Source organism: Marmota marmota, unplaced genomic scaffold (genome assembly GCF_001458135.2).
Source record: "Marmota marmota marmota unplaced genomic scaffold, marMar, whole genome shotgun sequence".
Taxonomy (NCBI): Eukaryota; Metazoa; Chordata; class Mammalia; order Rodentia; family Sciuridae; genus Marmota; species Marmota marmota.
Window position 1 is genome coordinate 13,778,955 of NW_025999880.1, and position 17,763 is coordinate 13,796,717.

Sequence of the window (17,763 nt, forward strand, 5' to 3'; positions counted from 1 at the left end):
GTCCGGCCTCAGCAGGAAGATGAGTGGGTGAACATCCAGTATCCAGACCAACCTGAGGACCCCGCTGAGGCTCCCCTAGGTGGACACCTCTCTTACTCAGCCTTGCTTCCGGAGCCCACAGTCCCCCAGGGCACACAGTTTGACTGGACATCTGCCCAGGTTCCGGAGCCAGATGCTATCAAAGAATCCCTTCTGTACCTGTATGCAGACAGGACCTGGATACCCTATATTTTCTCCCTGTCTTTGGAGTCTCTTAAATGCTTCCGAGTGAAAAACAATGAGAAGATGCTAAGTGACAGCCATGGAGTGGAGACCATCCGAGACATCCTGCCGGACACAAGCCTAGGGGGCCCGGCCTTTTTCAAAATCATCACAGCCATGGCCGTGCTGAAGCTGCAGGCAGGGACCGCCGAGGAGGCTGCCCTGTGGAGGGACCTGGTCCGCAAGGTCTTGGCATCATACTTGGAGACAGCCGAGGAGGCCATGACACTTGGCGGGAGTCTGGATGAAAACTGTCAGGAGGTGCTGAAGTTCGCCACCCGGGAGAATGGCTTCCTGTTGCAGTACCTGGTGGCCATCCCCACGGAGAAAGGCCTGGACTCCCAGGGCTGCTTCTGCGCAGGTGCTGACTTGAACCTTCCCACCACCCACTGCCTGCCAGCCTTGCTCTACTTCCTGATTTGGGGCCCTCCCTGTGCCTTCATCCTTCCCCTGAGTTGACGTAACAGTAGGCTTCCAGGAAGCCTCCGCACCTCCCCAGCACCCAGTGGGGCCAGCTGCCTGCTCTTGGGCAGCCCCCTGTCTCTCCTCTCTCCTGCTGCTGGGTGGGACCTTGCTGCTGGGTGGGACCTGTGGGTGACAACCATGCTTCCTGTTGCTGTCTCCTTTCTGCATTATCTTCTTGCTACACTGTCATATTCTTTTACAAAAGGGGCCTGGGATTCTCCCAAAGTAAATATTTGTGCATGATTTTGCAAGTCATGCTATTCCATGCTGTCCAGTAGAACTTCCTGTGTTAATGAAAAGTTCTAGATCTGTGCTGTCTGCTGTGGTAGCTGTGAGCCACGTGTGGTCACTGGATGCTTAACATGTGGCTAGTGTGCATAAGGAACTGTTTTCCATTTAAATTCACTTAAGGGCTGGGGTGGTGACTCAGTGGTAAAGCACTTGCCTAGCATGTGTGAGACCCTGGGCTCGATCCTCAGCACCACATAAAAATAAATAAAATAAAGGTATTGTATTCTTCTACAACTAAAAAAAAAATTTTTTTTTTTAATTTGCTAAATTCACTTAAAAGGGACCCCTATGGTGCATGGCACTGTCTCGGGCAGCACAGCTCTATGTGTTATTCTGCAACTTGGTTTTTTCTCCTTAGTAATACATTATGGGTATTATTTCATGTCACTGCATCTGCCTTGTTATTATCACCATTGAATCACCTTTGTGTGGGGCACTGAGCCAGATGCTTTATTTGGATTATCTCATTTAGTAGAGACTGGGGCTGTTACTCTGTTTATAGGTGAGGAAGCTGAGGCCCAGAGCTGGTAAGTGCCTTGGCTCAGGCTCATACAAGCTAGTAAGTGTTAGAGACAGAACTGGACCTTGATGGTTGCTCCCTCAGAGCCTGTGCTAGTGGAGAGGACCCCAGAGGCTCTCTGCCCTTGAATTGTCCAAGCCTATGTGATGTACCACTCCCCGGTGTACAGGGGGACATGCCAGCTGCACTGCTGCAGAAGGCCACAATAAGTTGAGTTCCAATTTCAGAGCTGACCTGGGGGGAGGGAGGAGCCTGCCAGACCAGAGGGGAAAGCCTCCTTAAATGCCTGGAAGGAAGTGGCCTGCGGTAGCCCCCTGGAGGATGGGAGAAGCAGGCTGAGCAGAGCTTCCTACAGAAAACACCTGCAAGCAGCACTGTGCCCCAGAACTCACCCTTCTCTCTTCAGCCCAAGGGGCAGGACTTTAGCACTTGTGAGGGGACACTTCCCACCTGTGAAGTAAGTGCTGTCACAGAGAACAGGTCTCCCCATGGCTCTCACCTAATAGCCTGACAGCCAGGACTGTGAAACCCGACTTCCTGCTTCCTCTCCACCCTGCAGCACAGCCCCGTGGCTGGGCAGACATCGGTGCGCACTGGGTTGTATTTCAGTTTGCGGGTCACTTTCAGAACATGGTCTCACTATTACTTTGTAATATCCCCACAAAAATAGCAAGTAGCAGCTGAGTTTTATAGACACTGAAATGAAACCTTGAGAAAATTAGGTGAAGGTCAGGGTGAGGCAGCTGCTAAGCAAGAGATCCTGCACTTTGGTCCCAAGGCCAAAGTGGCTCAGTGGTAGGGGGACCCTTTCCCCTGCCCCTGTGGGAGGCAGAACATGTGTTCAGGATTTGAGCCAGCCTTAGATTTTTGCCCTAGCCACACCGCACTCCCAGTGCCCCCTGAGACCTTCAACCAAGCAGCTGAAACTGGCCCTATCCCACTCCCCTGAGATAACAGGCTGCTCAGGGTTCAAGCTGGTCTCAGGAAATGTCCAGGCCACCCTGGCTCCTGCTGGCTTCCCCATCCACTACCGTGGCCCCTTCTTCAGCTCCTTCACTGCTGGCCCTGACTTGGTTGCTTCCGTTACTGGGCCCCGGTAGGGGGTGGATGGAGAGGAGGTGGCATTGGGGAGCAAGCAGTGGAACCACTGGATGAAGGAGGCTGAGTATCATGGAAGAGATCTCAGGCTTGGGACCAACCAAGCCCAAATTTGATTTCCACTGTGTAAACTAGTTGTTGTGTAACCAGACAGATTTCTTCACCTCTGAGCATCAATTTCTTTAGCTGTAAAATGGTGATAGTAATTTTTTTTTAGAGAGAGAGAGAGAGAGAATTTTAATATTTATCATTTTTTAGTTTTTGGTGGATACAACATCTTTGTTTGTACGTGGCCATGAGGATTGAACCCAGGCTGCACGCATGCCAGGCGAGTGCGCTACCACTTGAGCCACATCCCCAGCCCTGTGATAGTAATTCTAATAGTGCATTGTTACATTAATAGTGTTGATCATTAGTGGTGGAAATATAAGTGAGTCATTTTTACCCTTGTGCTCTTCTTTTAAAAAATATAACATATATATATATATTAGTTATATTAGTTATGTTAGTTATGTTTATATATATAAAACTAGCAGGCCCCTCCCACCATAGTAGCTCTGTGATACCTGGAGCTGACTCTGCCCCTCTCTGCTCACTGCCTATCTCCCCAGGCTGCTCCCGGCAGATTGGCTTCTCCTTTGTACGACCCAAACTCTGTGCCTTCTCTGGCCTCTATTACTGTGACATCTGCCACCAAGATGATACTTCAGTGATTCCGGCCAGAATTATCCACAACTGGGACCTCACCAAGCGCCCGGTAAGTCTCAGGCCCAGCGAGTCATGATCCTACATGGCTGCTGAATGACAGAGGAATATCCTCCCCTTTTCGCTGCTGCTGTTTGTATGTTTGAAGTGGTTTGGCTCTAGGGAGCAAGATCACTGGTTCAAGACCAAGAGAAAAGCTTGGTGCCTATCTGCAGCTCCCAAACAGAGCTCTGAAAACACCTGCCTGAGTCCCCAGTAGACCTCTGAAGATGATTCTCTGCAGCTTCCAAGAAACAGACAAAACTGTGTAAGGCACCAGCAACTAGGTAGATAGGCAGATAGGAAGGAGGGACAGGATAAGATAGATCAGATATGTCAATGGATGTGTGGCTGGATAGTTGAGTGGGTGGGTGGATAGATGGATAGATGGATGGAGTTAGGTAGATGGCTGGGTGGGTGGATTGCTGGATAAGTAAATGGACAGTCCAGCCAGCTGGCCACACCCCAAAGAGCAATTCAACCTTACTTTTGCCAACCCTGAGGGCCCCAGGTGACTGCAAGCCCTGTGTGGGCTACTTATTTCATGTTTTCCAAAGTGTGCTTTTAGCCAGGTGTGGTGGTCCATACCTGTAATCCCAGCGACTTGAGAGGCTGAGGCAGGAAGATTGCAAGTTCAAAGCCAGCCACAGCAAGTGAGGCCCTAAGCAACTTGGCAAGACCCTGTCTCTAAATTTAAAAAATAATTATATATATATATATGGCTGGGGGGGAAAGTGCACTTTTTCTGGGCCTCTACCCGTTATAAAGATAATATATGGTTATTTTTTTTAAAAGCTTTCCCTATGCAGAAAACTAGGACTTTTTTTTTTTTAGATGTCGATGGATCTTTATTTTGTTCATTTATTTATATGTGGTGCTAAGAATTGAACCCAGTGCCTTGCACATGCTAGGCAAGCACTCTACCACTGATCCACAACCCCAGTCCAATACAGGATTATTGTTCAACATTAAAACTTACAGAAAAGCCCAAAGACAAATCAGTCAAAATTATGTGTCATCACCCAGAGGTAATCACTACTAATATTCTGGGGGGCAGCCTTTTCTGTGCATTAATTTACATATGCATCTATTTTTTATAAATCGAACCCAGTGCCTCACATGTGCTGGGATCATATTGGACTCATCCTGCTTTGTTCACTTAATTTTTTTTCTTTTTTTTAATTTGTTTTAATTAGTTACACATGACAGTACAATGATCTTGACGTATTATACATTTGAATCAGATGGGGTATAATTTCTCATTTTTCTGAGTGTACAGGTTGCAGAATCACATTGGTCATGCAGTCATATATATACATGCAGCAATAATAATGTCTATTTTATTCTGCTGTCCTTCCTTTCCCCCCTTCCCCTCCCCTCCTCTCTCCCATCTTGTTCACTTAATATTATATCTTTTTTTTTTTTAGAGAGAGATAGAGAATTTTAATATTTATTTTTAGTTTTTGGCAGACACACATCTTTGTTTTTTGTATGTGGTGCTGAGGCTCGAACCCGGGCTGCACGCATGCCAGGCGAGCGCGCTACCGCTTGAGCCACATCCCTAGCCCCTAATATTATATCTTGGGTACTCTTGTATGTCCACCAGATGCTTCTGAACAAGATACTTTTTTTCTTTGAACAAGATATATTCTAAGATCTTTCAGATTGTCCTCTTCTCTAGGTGGGCTTAGCCACCTTCCTTCTTTCCTTCCTTCTTTCCTTTCTATCTGTCTCATTCTCCTTCCTTCCTTCCTTCCTTCCTTCCTTTCCTGGGGATTGAATCCAAGAGCATTTAACAACTGAGCACATCCTCAGCCCTTTTGGGTTTTTTAAATTCTTAATTCTTTAAAATATTTTTTTAGTTGTAGATGGTCGCAATACCTTTATTTGATTTGATTTGATTTTTATGTGGTGCTGGGAATCAAACCCAGTGCCTCACATGTGAGAGGCAAATGTTCTACCACTGAACTATGACCCCAGCCCTAATTTTTTATTTTGAGACAATTTCTCACTAAGTTGCTTAGGGTCTTGCTAAGTTGCTGAGGCTGGCTTCAGACTTGCAATCCTTCTGCCTTAGCCTCCTAAGCCATTAGGATTATAGCCACTTTTCTAGCTGTGTTGTCATGAGCAAGTTAGCTTCAGATCCCTAATCTCTTAAGGTTTTTGGTTTGTTTTTCTTTTCTTAAAGGGGTTTAATAATAGTGTATGTCTCAGGCCGAGCATGTTGGTGCACACCTGTAATCCCCGTAGCTAGGAAGGCTGAGGCAGGAGAATCAAGAAATCAGAGCCAGCCTCAGCAACTTAGTGAGGCCCTAAGCAACTCAGCAAGACCCTGTCTCTAAATAAAATATAAAAAAGCCATCTCAGTAGTTAAGTGCCCTGAGTTCAATCCCTAGGATCCCCCCAAAATGAAAAAAATAGTGTATGTCTTGGGTCTATTGTGAAGACTGTGGTAGTACTGCCTGTCACTTAGAACAGTGCCTTCTAACAGTGCCCTTTCCCTCCCCTGAGGCCATTCCTATCTCTTGTCCCTAATTCACTTGTTCAGTCCCTAATTCAAGACCACCCATCTGTCTACCTATTCATCCATTCATCTGTTCAACCACAAATCCATTAATAAATCTTTCCTGTCCTGTCTTGTCCTATTCCATCCTATTCTATCCTATCTCAAATGCTACCCTCTCCTTTCAAATCTGCCTTCTTTCCAAAGCATAGATTTCTACTAAGACAGACACAGAAACACAAGGAAGCAGTTGTTTTCTTCTCTCGAGGCCCAGGACCTGCACGCTACACAGTCTTGCCTCATGGATGTGTCCTCAGAATTCAGGGAAGGTGACTCCAAGTAAATTCCACTCCTCTGGGGAGGAAAAACTCCAAAGTTGGCTTTGCTTTGGCCATTCTGTTGTTCACCCATCACCACCCCTGCCCTCAGTAGTATTTAACTAACTACGCACAGAAAACTAACCCTCAGAGTCACCAGGAATGCACCTTTGACCGTGAGCACATTCCCTCTTCCCCAGACCCTGATACTTCAGTCGGGCCACCTCCTTACTCAGTACTGGAATCCTGTGCTCTTCCTTCCTTCTCCCTAGGAAACTGCAAAACTTTTCTAGGCTTATCTGAGATCAGGAAATATCCAGCTCTCTATCAAAGATCAACCACCTGAGAGAGACAAGAAAGTCCAAACAGAAAGTGGCTGGCCAGGGCTTTGGGGCCTTATTGTTTGCTATTGCAGCTCTGGCTGACCCACTTGTTCTGAAGCCCAGCTGGCACTTGGCAGGATGTCAGCCCCAGAGTGTGGTTTTTGCTTTTGTCTTTCTCTTCCACGCCCACAGGATAGGGACAGCCCCTGGGGAGCACAAAGTCCCTGCCAGTCTCTAGCACTGGGCAGTGTTTGGCACTCATTCCTGTGTGTATTTCATCTGAGCCTCACTCAAGGCCAGACAGATGCTGTTACAGGAGAGCTGAGCCATGGCTGGAGGACAGCAGTTTGACCCAAGTCACCAGGGGTTTGCCATTGGGCTGCCCTCGGGCTGGGGGACTGCTACCTCAGGGCTATAGGATATGGAAAAAGGAGTTGTCCGTGGCAGGGGGAGAAGAGTGTTGCTGGTGGAGCTGGGAGACAAGAGGCCAGAGGTCTCCTCAGCTCCCAGATATAGGGACAATTCTGAGAGCCCCATTACATTCTCTGACCCTCAAAGGGACAGACAGGCTCTTAAATAGTCGCTGACAGAAGTTCACATTTACTGAAGATGAACTCTGTGCCAGGCCCTTTGCCAAATACTTGCATGGAATATCTTTTAATATAAACTCAAAATAATCTGCCAGGCATGGTAGCACACACCTGTAATACCAACCACTTGGGAGGTTGGGGCAGGGGGATCCCAAGTTCAAGGCCAGCTTGGCAACTTAGCAAGATCCTGTCTCAAAATAAAAGAAAGGGGGTGGGGAAGCTGGGATGTAGCTCAGTGGTAGAGCACTTGCCTAGCAAGGACCTGGGTTCAATTCCCAGCACTGCTAAATAGTCTCCTGGCATTGATCCTTTGATTTTCCTCCAGTTAGCCCCAGCTCCTTAGCATGCCACAAGGAGTTCTTTTAGTCAGAGTGGCTGCCTGGTGTTCAGAAACAACACTGCAGCTCAGACCTGGGCTCCACTTTCCACAGGCAGGTCAGATACTTCAGCTTCTCAGAGCCTCAGTTTCCTCATCTATAGAATAGAAATGATGCCACCTCTCCCCATGGCTTGTTCTGTGGATGAAAAGAGGATATGATCAAGGTCCCTCCCCATGTCTGGCAAACTGTATTAGGGCCAGGATCTTGGGTAGAACCTTCAACTCTCTTTCAATCTGTTGAGAGAAGCTGAGATTGATCACTCAGCTCCACAGAGTCACAGGGGAGTCCTGGTGGTTGTTGGCAAGAGCCCAGTGCACTTGGGGAACCTTGTTAAGCTGTGTCTGCTCTGTGGTTTCCTGTAGCTAGAGCCGCAACACCAGTCACCTGGTTCCTGAGTCAGGGCCCAAAGGGGAGCACCTGTTTCCTATAGGCAGGAAAAGGAAGTTGGGCATACAGGAAAGAGTGGGAAAGAACTGTGAGGCCCGGAGGAGGGGGCCTTATCCAGAGTGACCTCCCATATCTTGTCATGGTTGGGAGGGGGCAACACGGGTGTCATTAGAGGAAAAGCTGGTTTGGGAGTCGGACTGTACCATTTCTGAGCTGTGTGCTCTTGGCTAAGTAGCGTCATCGCTCTGAACCTCAGTTTCCTAGTCTATAAGATGAAGCTAGTGCTACATCCCTTGGAGAGAGCTGCAGGGCAGGTGAGAGCTGGGCAGTGTAGGCGTCGCTAACAGCCAGCCTTTCCATGGTGTCCCCAGGTCTGTCGGCAGGCCCTGAAGTTTCTGGCGCAGATCCGGGCCCAGCCCCTCGTCAACCTGCAGCTGGTGAATGCCTCTCTGTACGAGCATGTGGAGCAGATGCGCCTCATTGGCAGGAGTCGGGAACAACTGAAGCTTCTGGGGGATTACCTGGGCCTATGTCGAAGTGGTGCCCTGAAGGAGCTGAGCAAGAGGTGAGTACCTTCTACATGCACAGGCCACACACGCTCAAGGTGGCTCCTTGAGCAATGCCAGGGCTGGGCAGAGAACTTCCCATTGGGCTTGCAAAATCACCACATCCTTCAGGGGTGTTTTGTTTTTTGAGTTGTTTTTTTTTTTAATTTTAAAATTTTTTTTTAGTTTTAGATGAACAACATACCTTTATTTTACTTGTTTATTTTTATATGGTGCTGAGGATCGAATCCAGTGCCTCACACATGCTAGGCAAGTGCTTTACAACTGAGCCACAACTCCAGCCCCTCAGGGGTAGATTTTGTTCATATATTTATTTATTTATTCAACAAATTGACTGCTTGGGAGGCTGAGTAATAAGGATTATAAATTCAAGGCCAGCCTGTGCAATTTAATGAGACCCTGTCTCATAAAATAAAAAGGACCAGGATGTAGCTCAGTGGTGGTGCATCCCTGGGTTTAATCCCCAGTACCACCAAAAATGTGTGGGTGTGAGGGTGGGGAGTGTGTGTGTGGGGGGGTGTAATTTATTTGTTGAGAACATACCCAAGCACCTGGCAAGGTGTACAGGGTGCAATGCTGAGTAAAGTATACCAGAGTCCTCCCCTCTGAAAGCCTCTGGTCTAGGAGGGAAGGAAATGAGCTAACCAGCAACTCCAATCAGGGGGCGGTGGGGAGAGGAGAAGTATACCCAGAAGCTCAAGTAAGACCTCTAACCAGATTAGGGGAGGTCCCAGTGGGGAAGACTTCCTGGAGGAAGTGACGCGTAAGGTGAGACCTGAAAACTGATTAGGAGGTAGAAGAGGAAAGAGGAGGGGAAGAGTGTTCCAGAGAGAGGAATAGCAGGTACAGGCCCCAAAGGAAGGCACTGTACACAGAAAGCACAGGGAGAGCATTGTCTGGAGTGGAAAGGGAGGCAGGAAGCGTGCGTAGAGGCAGGCGAGACACAGCTAGCCAAGTGATGATGGCTGTGCTCCAGGTCTCCTTCCTGCCGGCCCAGCCTCCGTGCCTTGACTGTTAGATGCTGCTGTCCATGGCAGCATCCTTCCTGAAACCCTCCAGGAGTGTGTGATCAGAGCACACCCTCAGGAGCCCTTCCAAGAAGCTCCTGGGTACCCAGGGCCTGGAGGCCTTTGTTTCCCAGGGATGGAAGGTGACTGCAAGCTTCAGGATGGACTCAGATAGTCTCCCTGCCGTCACAAACCTCTCCTAGCCCAGCATGGGCTTTGGGTTCACCTTTTCTGGGTCTTTGAAACCAGAGTAATTTATAAGCACCTCCACCTTCTCCAGAGCCTCACCTCCTCAGGGGCTGCCAGGGAGCACTGTCTGAAGGGTGTCTTCTCGGCCCTGAGTGCAGTTGTTTTTCCCAGAGTCATGCCTGCTTTGCTCCTCCGGGCAAGGGTATGCCCATACAGGTCCCCTGGGGCTGTCCAGTGCTGCAGGGAGCTCTCTGGTGGGTACTCGGAGAACTGGTCCCTCACAGGCCCGTAGAGCCCCCAGGGCTTTCTCTTCTGCAGGGCCTGGAAGAACAGAAAGCCCCTAAAGGCTCTGCCATCCCACACCAGCTGGGTACCTGGGCCCGCCCTTTTCAGTGAGGCTGACTCTCTCCTCTCTTTTCTGAGGTTCTGTGACCCAGGACTCCAGACTCTCCAGAGGTCTGCCTTCCTGCCCCTAACCAGGTGGTAAAAACCTGGGGTCATATCTAGCATGTGTGAGGCCCTGAGTTCAATCCCCAGACACACCCCCCCCACACACACACACACGCATGCGTGCACACACACACACACACACAAAAAAAAAAAACAAACAGGTGACAAATGGTACCTCTGTCACCCTTCCTGACACCTGCAGGGTGGGCTGGCACTGACCTCATCCCATACTCTGCCTGCTGAACCGTCTCTGAGCCAGCCTATGATTGGTGCCATGGGCAGCCTGCCTCTGACTCTCTGGCCCTGCTGTCCCATCCCTGTGTACCTGGCCTGCTAGAGGATGAGGCCACACTTGTGGAAGTCCCCTTTTAGAGGAATTAACAAGACAGGGGAAAGAGCATAGGAATAGCTCCTGCCCAGCTCCAGACCCACATGACTCAGGGAAGTCACTTCTCTGAGTTCCAGCTTTCTTGCCTGTAAAATGGGTCAGTGATCCCTATATTCATGTGGCCTTCCACGTCATGGTGAGGGGCTCAGTGTCTGAGCTACAGATAAGCAGGCAGATGGCCTGGGTCAGCTTGGTATGTGCCTGAGGGGGCACCTGACTCAACTGGGCAGGGGCCAGAGGGCCAGGGGGTTCCAAGAGATGGCATCAGGGTTAAGGGTTTGCAGCATTCTTTTATTTTAAGAAAATACTTATTTTCTTTACAAAGTTAGTCAATTTGAAAGGGGTGTTTATAATAAAAGGGAATGAAACAGAACGTGCGTGTCAACTCTTCTCAGATTCCACCACCACCTGCACCCAGGCCTCACTGTCAGCACACTGGAGCAAGAGAAGAAAGGGCCAGGGAAAGGCCTGGCTTTCCTGGCTGAGGGGCCTTAAGTGGGCAGCGGATGGAGCACAGTTCACAAGGGCCCAAACAGGCTCAAGACAGCTGGATGCCGGGCCAGGGACCAGAACTCGGAGGCCCTGTGGCCCCCACTGAAGTCCTTTGCACTTCATCTGCCACCAGCATGGAGCCACTGAAGGGTCTGAGCTGAGACTGTCATGGTTCAGTCTGTGGTTAAGAGACCGTTCTAGCAACCGAAGGTGCAAGAGCTAAGGAGAGAGTCCTGGCAAGGTGGCTGGTGTCGTTATTGACCCCAGGGGCTAGGGAGACCTGACCGAGCTAGCCAGAGGGGAGGCTGGGAGGACAAGAAAGGAGAGGACACGATCAGGTTCTGGATGTAGGAGGTAAAGTCAAGAGGAGCTGCCCCTTGCCAATGGCAACAGACTGGTGGGTCCCCTGAGAGAAAGGGGTCCTCTCGCAGGTCTGGGACATGTTTCTAAAAGCATTCTTTTGGGCCTTTGGGAAGGAACCATCACAGAAATGCCTCACAGGGATGTTCCCACCAGACCTGGTGGCTCCTACCAACAGCTGAGTAGAGGTAGATAGAGGAGGAAGAGGGGCTCAGAAAGAGGTAGCACCCAGGCTGCCCACTGGAGACCTGCAGATCATTTGGCCTTGCCAGGGTCAGTGATCCCTATGTTCATGTGGCCTTCTGTCCCATTACCCTGTAAGTTACAGGAGTTAAAAAGCAACCTTCTCCAACTTCCACTGTCTCCCAGAGACCCCTGAAATTCTCTCCGGTCCCTTCTCCAGACAATCAGCCTCACACCAGAGGACTAAGAGGGGTCTTTCCATTGTATGGGTGAGAAACTGAGGCCCAGAGTAGCCCAGGGTTTTCTCCAGTGCCCAGGTGTTTCTCTCCTGGAGGACAGCATGAGTGGTACTGCTTTCCTTCTGGCCTTGACAGAGCATCAGTTATAGAGCCCCACTGAGAGTGTGACAGGCCCAGGGCACAGTGACTCTCATATCAGGCTATAGGCCTGACTGGCTGCCAGGACTGTAGACAGAGGTAGAAGACAGGGACCTCTCCATCCAACTCAGCCCCACCCTTCCTGCCAGCTTGGAGCCAGCCTGTGTGCCTATCTCCCACCATGTTTTCCCGGTGATAAATGGCAGCTTCCTGTTCCCAGAAAGCTGGAAGTTTACTAAGGAAACCAGCATGGTAAACTGAGAGGCAAGTTGGCAGTGTCCTCACCCCACATGGCACAGTGTGGCCTGCCTGGCTGTTTGTGGGACCATCCCACACTGGGCTCCCCCTGAACCACACTAAGGCCATTGGATGGGGTATGGCCAAGCCCCCATTCCTGATGCCAGACACCATCTGTTCCAGATGTCCAGGGCATCCTGTGCAGGTTCCCAAGCTTCCTCTGACTTGGAGTATCCACCCCCCACCCCAGGACCTGCACAGGCACATGAGCAAGGCTGGATAGGGTTCTGTGCCAGGGATTTTCTGCAGGCACTTCCTCTCCATCCCTCAGGATGTGACCCGGAGTCTCGGCTGTTGGTGTAGTGGGAACCAAAACAGGGCTGGCGGCAGCCCTTGTCCTCCACTCCATTCCCCTCTGAAACGGGATCTGCTGTGCTTAGAACACATCTGAGTTCCTTTCATGTAGCACTGAAACCAGATACTGGAATGTCTTTTCTTCAGCTAGACCAGGGGCTGCCAGAGGGCAGCAGCTGTATCTTCTGCATTTCTGTCCTCAGCAGGGTCCCTGGTATGTAATGGTGGTAGAGTTTCAGTGGAGTGGAGAAGGATGCTGGCTCTAGAACCAGATACCTGCATGCAAGCTCCTGCTCTGACTCTTACTGTGTGACCCCAGGCAAATTATTTAAACTCTCCACATTTGCCCATTTTCTCAAAGTGGGAGTTGCAACAGGCTCAGCCTCAGAGCATTGTTGCAAGGACAGATGAGTGACTGAGGGTAAAATCTCAGCCAGTTCCTGGTACTGGCTGTCAGTTTTCATCATCCTCATCCTCATTATTATTTTAAAAAAAAAATTTTTAGACGCTGATAGGCCTTTGTTTTGTTCATTTATTTATATGCAGAGCTGAGAATCGAACCCAGTGCCTCACACATGCTAGGCAAGCGCTGTACCACTGAGCCACAGCCCCAGCTCCACCCTCATCAGTATTAGTTATGTGCTCACTACCTGCCGGGCACTGTACCGAATGCTCTAAATAGATTATTTAATCATCAAAAACAATTCCACTTCTTAGAGGAAGATACCTGAGGTTCAGAGATTAAGCAACTTGCCCAAGGACCCACCAGCTGGTTAGTTTACCTGGGAGGCCAGGGCAAGTCTGGTCCAGCTGACTTGTGCTCTTAGCCCTGCCTGGCGAGGCAGAAGGGTTATGGTTGGTTAACAGTGCTGAGGGAAGGAAAACAGACAATGCAGGGTGGCCCAGCCTCCAAAGCCCTTCTGAGGAAGCTCTTGTGTTTTCTTTGCAGGCTCAACCACAGGAATTATCTCTTGGAATCTCCCCACAAGTTCAGTGTTGCTGACCTCCAGCAGGTAAACGTGTCCAACTCTCCCCAAATCTCTATAGAGAGGCCTCATTCCTGGAGAAATCAGAAAAAGAGATGGAAGAGGGGTGTTTCCGAATATTGAGACCAGATAGCAGTGTTCAACTTTTTCACATCTCAGAATGGGCCTCCCTGCTGCCCCAGTACATCCTGGGCAGTGACAGACTCCCCTGGTTCCCTGGCAGGCAGCAGACTCTAGAATCCTGGGTTGAAAGTGCAGGACGCTGCTTTGCTCAAGAGAATGGAGTAGATTTGGATCTCATCTGTAAATCCAGTAACTCCCCGTGACAGCCCAAATTGGGGAAGTCTCCTTGCTAGTAGAGGAGCTGGAGGCAGTTCCTCTCAGCGGGGAGTCTGGTGCCACAATGCAGCTGCCTGAGGCCAGGCTTGTGCTTATCCCTACAGATTGCAGATGGGGTGTGTGAAGGGTTCCTCAAGGCCCTGATCGAGTTCGCCTCCCAGCATGTCTACCACTGTGACCTGTGCACGCAGCGGGGCTTTATTTGCCAGATCTGCCACCACCAAGACATCATCTTCCCCTTTGAGTTTGACACCACAATCAGGTATGCACGACACCCACAGCTCTGCACAGCACTATAGGGAGTAGCCCTAGCTTTGCCACTCAGGAACAGTGAACATCCACTCTGTGCCAGAGCCTGGCTGGCAAAGTTGTCTGGAGCAGCCCCTGCCTGGGGCTCCCATGGCTCCCCCCTGTACTGAGCATCCATCACCCTGGAGAAGAGGTGGCTGCCGGTACTGAGAGGGACCCCCACCTCAGTCTGCAAACAAGCTGAGGAGGGACTGAACAAGCTATGGCCCTGGCCCTAAACCCCTGGCACAGAATGGGCACCTATGGGTGGTGCTTGCCACAGCTTCTGCCACTGTAGCGATTGTTCTTATCCCCAGTCATTGCTCAATATCAGAAGCCTCTGAATTGAAAAATTCACCCAGACATGGGGAATAAAAAGCTGCCCCAGGGAGCACATTCCTCCACTTCCAGTGAGTACACCCGCCAGGGTTCAACCCTGCATGGGCCTGGAGCTGTTTTTGAAACTATGTTTTTAAAGATAGGTAAGAAATCATTTAGGGACACTCAGGCAGCACTTGTGAGAAATGAAGTGGATGGAGAATCTCCATGCCCGGCATGGCTGTGATCTCATCATCTAAAGCAGGCAGGTAGGGGCTGCCAAGAAGAACACAGCCTCACTATGGGATCTGACCAGAGCCCTGGCCAGCCCCGACCCCAGGATGGCCTCTAGTCAACTGGCACAAACTGTGCACGCTGCTCTCTCCCCAGGTGTGCTGAGTGCAAGACCGTCTTCCACCACAGCTGCCAGGCTGTGGTGAAGAAGGGCTGCCCCCGCTGTGCCCGCCGGCGCAAATACCAGGAACAGAACACTCTAACCTAGGCCAATCTCCTCACCCACCCCAAGCCGTCCCAGCCGGGTTTGCCATCACCCCAGGCTCCTCTTGGTGTGTCACAATGTCTCCCCTTTTCAGGAAGACCCTCAGGTGTGACTAGAGAGCATGGGCCTCCCAGAGAAAGCCAGGAAGCCCAATGACATCCCATGGCCTCCCACCTCCCTCTGTCTCAGGAGCAAGGACACCACCAGATGTCCTCTGCTCAAGGCTCAATGGGGCCTTTCATCAGGCTGGGCTCACCTCACTGTCACACCTCCATTAGGGCTGTTCAAACACTGTGGAAATGAGACTTGGGGGACATTTTCAATTCCACATTCCTGATTAAAAGGTCTAGTTTTTTAAGGTGGGTTTTTTTCCCTTCATATTGCAACAGAAAATATTTTTTTATTCTTGACCCTACACAAGTCACCCAAGAAACCCGGGCCTTCTCACCCTGGTGGATGTGCACACTTAGGCCTGGCCCGAAGGCAGGCAGTCAGGCCTGTCAGCGGACAGGTGCCTTTCCTTCGTCCTTGCTGGCACTTGCTGCTGACAACTCCAGTGCCACGTGCCAAACTGCTTCCAGCAGGACGAGGTCATCCTGATGACTACCTCCTTTCTCTCCCATCTCATCTTGACTTCCTATCCCCTCGCTTCTCACCTGGAAAGTCCTCCTTTCTAAGAGTCAGAGCCCCCTCGCTCTTCTCTAGTCTGGAGTCATTGTGCAGAAGGGGAAATGACTCAAAACCAGCACTGTCAGCACTTTGAGCCTTCCTCGGTTGGGGGAAGGACCTCATCTTGCCCATTCTCCTCCCCCCACCCACCTTACTCCCACAAAGATGGGCAGGACCTGCCTCAGACTGACTCTTGAGGTCACACCCCTGCCTGACTGACTCCTGAGTAGGCTGGACCCCAGAGAGAGCAGTGACCAAGGGCAGGGGCTGCCTCAGATGACTGCCGTGACTGCCGAGCCCTACCCTGTGGAGAAGTGACCCTGTCCTTCCGCTGCTGAACTGTGCAGGGACATGCAGAGAAGCTATCCTGTGGGTGCTTCTGCAGCCTCAGTCTTACAAAGCCATGAATTCACAAAGCTGCCCTGGACTTGCCCAGCAAGGGTCTGCCAGGACTTGGAGAATTTCCTTGGAGTAGAATCGGTTTTTGAAGGGGTCCTGGGGGCTGGATGGGAGCCTGGAGTTCCCCTCTAGGCATGTCTAGGTCCTTGAAGTTTGGGGAGGGTGGGTGGTCTCTGCGGCCTTCTCCTCCTCTCCTGGACCCAGCAGGCTCCTCTCACTGTCTCACCTGCCCTCAGCTTGGAGTCAGAGGCCTCAGGTGGAGATGTACCTGTCACTGTCAAGAGGTGAGCCTTCCCCCATCCTCCCTGGAGTGATGGAGCTGCTGAGTCACCCACCCAGCCCCACAGGGTTGGATGAATTGTGCAATAGAACAAAGGAGACAGTAGGCAGGCAGCGGAGGCTGCCACATAGCTCCTGTGTCCCCATTGTGGAAGGTGGTGCACACCTGTGCCCAGAACACCAAAGCTTCTTGAGCCAGGAAGTGTGACCATATCCCTTCCCCACCCACCTCCCATAGCCAGCATTAACTCTCCCCTGTAAACACCGCCTGATCAGAGCTATCAACTGCCCCAGGTCCCTGAGTGGGCAGGAGTCTGGCCTGGTGTGGGCCTTGGTCCTGGGTGTATATTCCATATGGTGCCCTGGGAGGCAGCAGGAGTGAGGCCCTGATTGATGGGGCCTCCTCACCCCTGGGATTATGTGCATTAGAGCTGCCCTCTCCTCCAGTACCAAAAAAGCTGCTAATGCTGTTGGATGAGTTGACTCTTACCCTCCGCCTCCAGTGGAAAGCCGAGGTGAACCTCAGCAGTGCCCACACTATTCTTAAAATGTTATTTTATGCAATAAACTTTCTAGAAAGTAGGGCTCTGGCCCTGAGATTTTGCAATGTATTGAAGGAACTGCGGCTGTGTGATATTTGAGTGATTTTGCAGTAAAGACCTGATCTTTCTAATCACCGTCTGACTTCTGAATCCTAACTCATGGGAGGTGGGGAAACCAGCCATCATAACCATTGGATGAGCCCCCCACTTACCCATTAGCCCCTGGGCATAGGGAGGTCTCCAGGTCAGTGAAGAACACTGGGAGGCAGCAGCTATGTACCAGGAGTGGCCATCGAGAAAAGAGCCCATAAATGACAGTGTATAGTCCCACCCTTCACACCCAGGAGTTGGGATCCCCCCTGGGATGGGATTTTAGGGACTTTGGGGAGGTTCACTCATACATTCATCTGTGACAACTGAAGCTGACTCCCCCATGGCTTCTTTCCTGCTCCTTAAATGTCAACACTGATCACGGACATGGCAGGAATTCTTGGAGAAATAAAGCAGTGTGGAAGGGATGGGTGGGAGGGGAGCAGGTGACTTAAGCAGAGCCCCAGAATCATGAATCTTGGATTTAGGGCTCAAAGTGGATTTTATTTGGTTGCCAGCCTTTCTCACAAGTTCCAGAAGCCCCTGGGGTAGGGGTGGGGGGGGACTCTAGGGGGAAGCCCCCCACTGTCCATGTAAGAACAAAAGAAGGAAACAGACTTAATTCCCAGAAAGTCAGTTTGCAGGAAAATGGAGCAGAAAAGAATAACATTCAGGTCTGCAGTTTCCTGCCATTGAAGATCCCTTTCAACCCATCATGGAAACCCTCTGCCCATCCATGAGCCCCAGCTTCCTCCAAGGGTCTTCCCTCTTCCAGGGGCAGTAGATGGTAGGCCCAGAGATGCAAAGAGGAACTGGGTTTGAGGGCTGGGGGAGGCAGGCCCAGGGGAGGGCCATGGGCATGTGAGCTCATG

General features: G+C 50.7%; 1 protein-coding gene across 1 annotated transcript in view; it reads left to right on the top strand.

Annotated features, from left to right (window-relative positions):
• The window catches only part of Plekhm1 (pleckstrin homology and RUN domain containing M1), a 66,610-nt gene extending 49,678 nt beyond the window's left edge, over window positions 1-16,932 (top strand). Inside the window, exons 5-10 of the mRNA XM_015495809.2 lie at window positions 1-622; window positions 3,247-3,392; window positions 8,251-8,444; window positions 13,432-13,495; window positions 13,912-14,069; window positions 14,804-16,932. Of these exons, the coding sequence (XP_015351295.2) occupies window positions 1-622; window positions 3,247-3,392; window positions 8,251-8,444; window positions 13,432-13,495; window positions 13,912-14,069; window positions 14,804-14,915 (1,296 nt within the window). The 3' untranslated portion in view covers window positions 14,916-16,932. The remainder of the gene's footprint in view (window positions 623-3,246; window positions 3,393-8,250; window positions 8,445-13,431; window positions 13,496-13,911; window positions 14,070-14,803) is intronic.
• The last annotated feature ends 831 nt before the right edge of the window (window positions 16,933-17,763 follow it).